This window comes from Pinus tabuliformis, chromosome 2_1 (assembly GCF_031772625.1).
Source record: "Pinus tabuliformis cultivar Carrire ecotype Pingquan chromosome 2_1, CPIR1, whole genome shotgun sequence".
In the NCBI taxonomy this organism is placed as follows: domain Eukaryota; kingdom Viridiplantae; phylum Streptophyta; class Pinopsida; order Pinales; family Pinaceae; genus Pinus; species Pinus tabuliformis.
Window position 1 is genome coordinate 988,886,869 of NC_142299.1, and position 2,978 is coordinate 988,889,846.

The following is a 2,978-nucleotide window of genomic DNA, read 5'->3' on the forward strand; positions in this document are numbered from 1 at the left end:
ATTAGGCTTGATTCTTGGGCATCGGGCCTCAAATTATATTATTGTTCCACTGTGTTTTAATAACAGTCGTGATATAATTTATAATGAAAGGCTGTGGACCTGATTAGGCCGATTCCTTGGGCATCGGGCCTCAAATTATATTGATGATATGAACCGCATAATCAATTGAATGGGATGGTTACAAATATACAAAGTTGCATTTGCATCCTCCAATGTACAATAAATTGACCCAAGCAATAGAATAGACCAAGCTGAAGGGAACTTGAATAGGCTATGAGAAAATCGATGAAGAAGAAATCCAATCGGAGAAATTCCCTTTACTAATGTCGTGTGTCGTCTATAAGATTGTGAAGGCACAGCCCTACAACTCCAATAATGAAGAATTACCTGTAATCAAAACCTATTGAATAAAGAATTTTCTGTAAACAAAACTTTTGTGAAGTCACAGCCCTACACCTCTAATAATGAAGCTTTACCTGTAATAAAAACCTATTGAATAAAGAATTTTCTATAAACAGAACTTTTCTGAAGGCACAGCCCTACACCTCCAATAATGAAGAATAGCATGTAATCAAAACCTGTTGAATAAAGAACTCTGTAAACAAAACCTAAACCAAAAATAGCTTAAGATGCAAAAGCCGCAAACCCAACCCAGTTATATACATCCCCTCTTAACACAATTCGGACTGAAAAGAGATTCTGGCAATGAACTCATATACTAACAAGGCATCCATAAGATATAAGCCTTCCAGACCTTTCAAATTTATTTTAAAACTTTGCCCAGAATCAATCAATCAATCAAGCCCAGGATGTATATACCGTCAAACCTTTATTCAAATCTGGTCAGGCCAGAGGAAGGTCCCCATGGCGTAATTCCGCTTGAACGCCAAATCTCCTCTGATAGGCAAACCGTATTCATGAAAAAGATTGTCGAGCTGCCACTCGGGCATCGATTCGTAATCGGCCTTGGAATACCGAGGATAATGCACGGGTAACTGAAACGCGCAGGGGCCGTCTGCCCCTCCATTTCTGGAGGAAAAACCCTCATTTTCATCGCCATTTAAGGACCCTGAAAAGGGCTTTTCCAATTCAAGGGCCTTGGCCTCGGCCTCCAGGGCAGTTGGACTCCTTTCCCATCGCAGCAGTTTCTTGCGTATATCTTCCAGCGAACAGACGCGCCAGAGGCCGCCCCCGCGCTTTTCATTTTCAGGGCACCGTGGCTCTGTTGCAGGCATTTTGGCAGATTCAATGATCGCTAGGTATTCAACTTTGCAATCACAGAGGGCATCGGTGAATATCTATAGAGACACACAGAGCATCGGTATTATATATATAGACACACCAGATGCTTGCTTGGCGGGCAACTTACTTGTGCCGTACGCGATTGCCAGTTTTCATCGTCTACTGTCAGCTTTCATCGCAACTGACCTTTTCCACGTGGCAAAATATCAAGAAACCTGGTTGTAACGCCAGTTTTCATCGTCTACTGTCAGCTTTCATCGCAACTGACCTTTTCCACGTGGCAAATATCAAGAAACCTTCTTGTTTCCAAAAACAAAACGTAAGGCTCCGCTTGAGTATCGTGTCGCTATTCACAAGTGTAATTGCTATTTTACAGGATTCGGGTAGCACAGGCTGGCCGGACATTCTAGCTTTTGTATTTATATGGCTTTGCTATAGCTTTTGTATTTAAATGGTATTTTTATGTATTTGGGAGACTATAATTTTCTCCCGAAAATAGTGGAAATTTTGATAAATTTTGACAAAATATCTATAGAAATTTTGGGAAATCTGAGTTACAGCTGTTAAGTGCCTAGGTGTTTTTGATGGTGTTGAAAAAGCATTTATATGATGCTATAATTTTCTATGGAAAATTGTGGAAATTTTGACAAAAAAACGATAGTAATTTTGGGAAATCTAAGTTACAGCTGTCAAGTGCCTAGGTGTTTTTGATGGTGTTGAATCTATTTCCACTATCAAAAAACGATTTGAGCATTCCTATAGTTAGATTTTTTGAAAGCGAAAAATAACTTTCCGAGCAAAATTATGACCTGGCTAAACAACACCTTAAATAAAACAAAATAAAATAAAAAATTGTTAATTGATAATGAAATATTACTCGAGGTAAATTTGTTGGTGTTGACTAATTTTCCATTGATGTAGTTACTTGTAGATGATCACCCCATGTAGAAGAGATGGGTTGGATTTTGCATAGACATCTATTTTGTACTTAGGGAAGAAACATCAAAATAATAAAGCATGATGATTAAGTCTTAAACTATGGACTTTCTACTTTCAAATCATTGTGCCCATTATTGATTTCTAAATTTCATATAGTTTAGTAGACATTTATTTTTTAGTATATTTTAGAACGACCAAGTGATATGTTCATTATAAAAAAAATTGGTGTGTATTGTATTATGGATTGTATTTATATTGGTAGTCATTTAAGAGATAATTAATTTAGTTATTTGTTATCTTTTAGGAGATGATTCAATGTTTTATTATATATTTGGGATGATTGAATGACATTTTTATTATGACCTTTTAGCAAGTATTTAACTATGGACTCAGGATAAGGTTTTGATTGATTGTAATAATTTAATTTGATGTCGCAATGTAGTGAGAAGCCAAATTGGATATGAGATCTCTCACTGAAGCTTAAATGAGCAACATGTTCATTATAAACCTTTGTGGTAAGTGTTGCATTGTGGACCTCATTTTCCCTATTGATTGGTGTAGGAACCATTTCTATGACTCGCCACTCTTGAGAGATGAGTCATTGCCTTTTTGTAATCCTACTTTAATTATCCTATATCTCTGCCTTTTTCGTTATAATTTGAAAACACAATTCTTTGTGAGATTGTAATTTTTCGTTGTTTAAATTTCATTTTCAAATGCATAAATGGATTTAGTGCCATGAAAAGCTTTTAAAGACCTTAAATTGTGTAAATTAGACAACTTAAACTTGCAATTCA

General features: G+C 36.3%; 1 protein-coding gene across 1 annotated transcript; it reads right to left on the reverse strand.

Annotated features, from left to right (window-relative positions):
• Positions 1-733: 733 nt before the first annotated feature.
• On the reverse strand, positions 734-1,309 carry LOC149203949 (uncharacterized). Its single transcript, XM_089400277.1, has one exon. It carries the CDS (start codon positions 1,233-1,235, stop codon positions 834-836), a length of 402 nt encoding a protein of 133 aa, XP_089256403.1. The 5' UTR covers positions 1,236-1,309; the 3' UTR covers positions 734-833.
• Positions 1,310-2,978: the final 1,669 nt, after the last annotated feature.

Coding starts and splice junctions, on each gene's coding strand:
- LOC149203949 (XM_089400277.1), bottom strand. CDS start 1,235: ATGCCTGCAACAGAGCCACGGTGCCCTGAAAATGAAAAGCGCGGGGGC.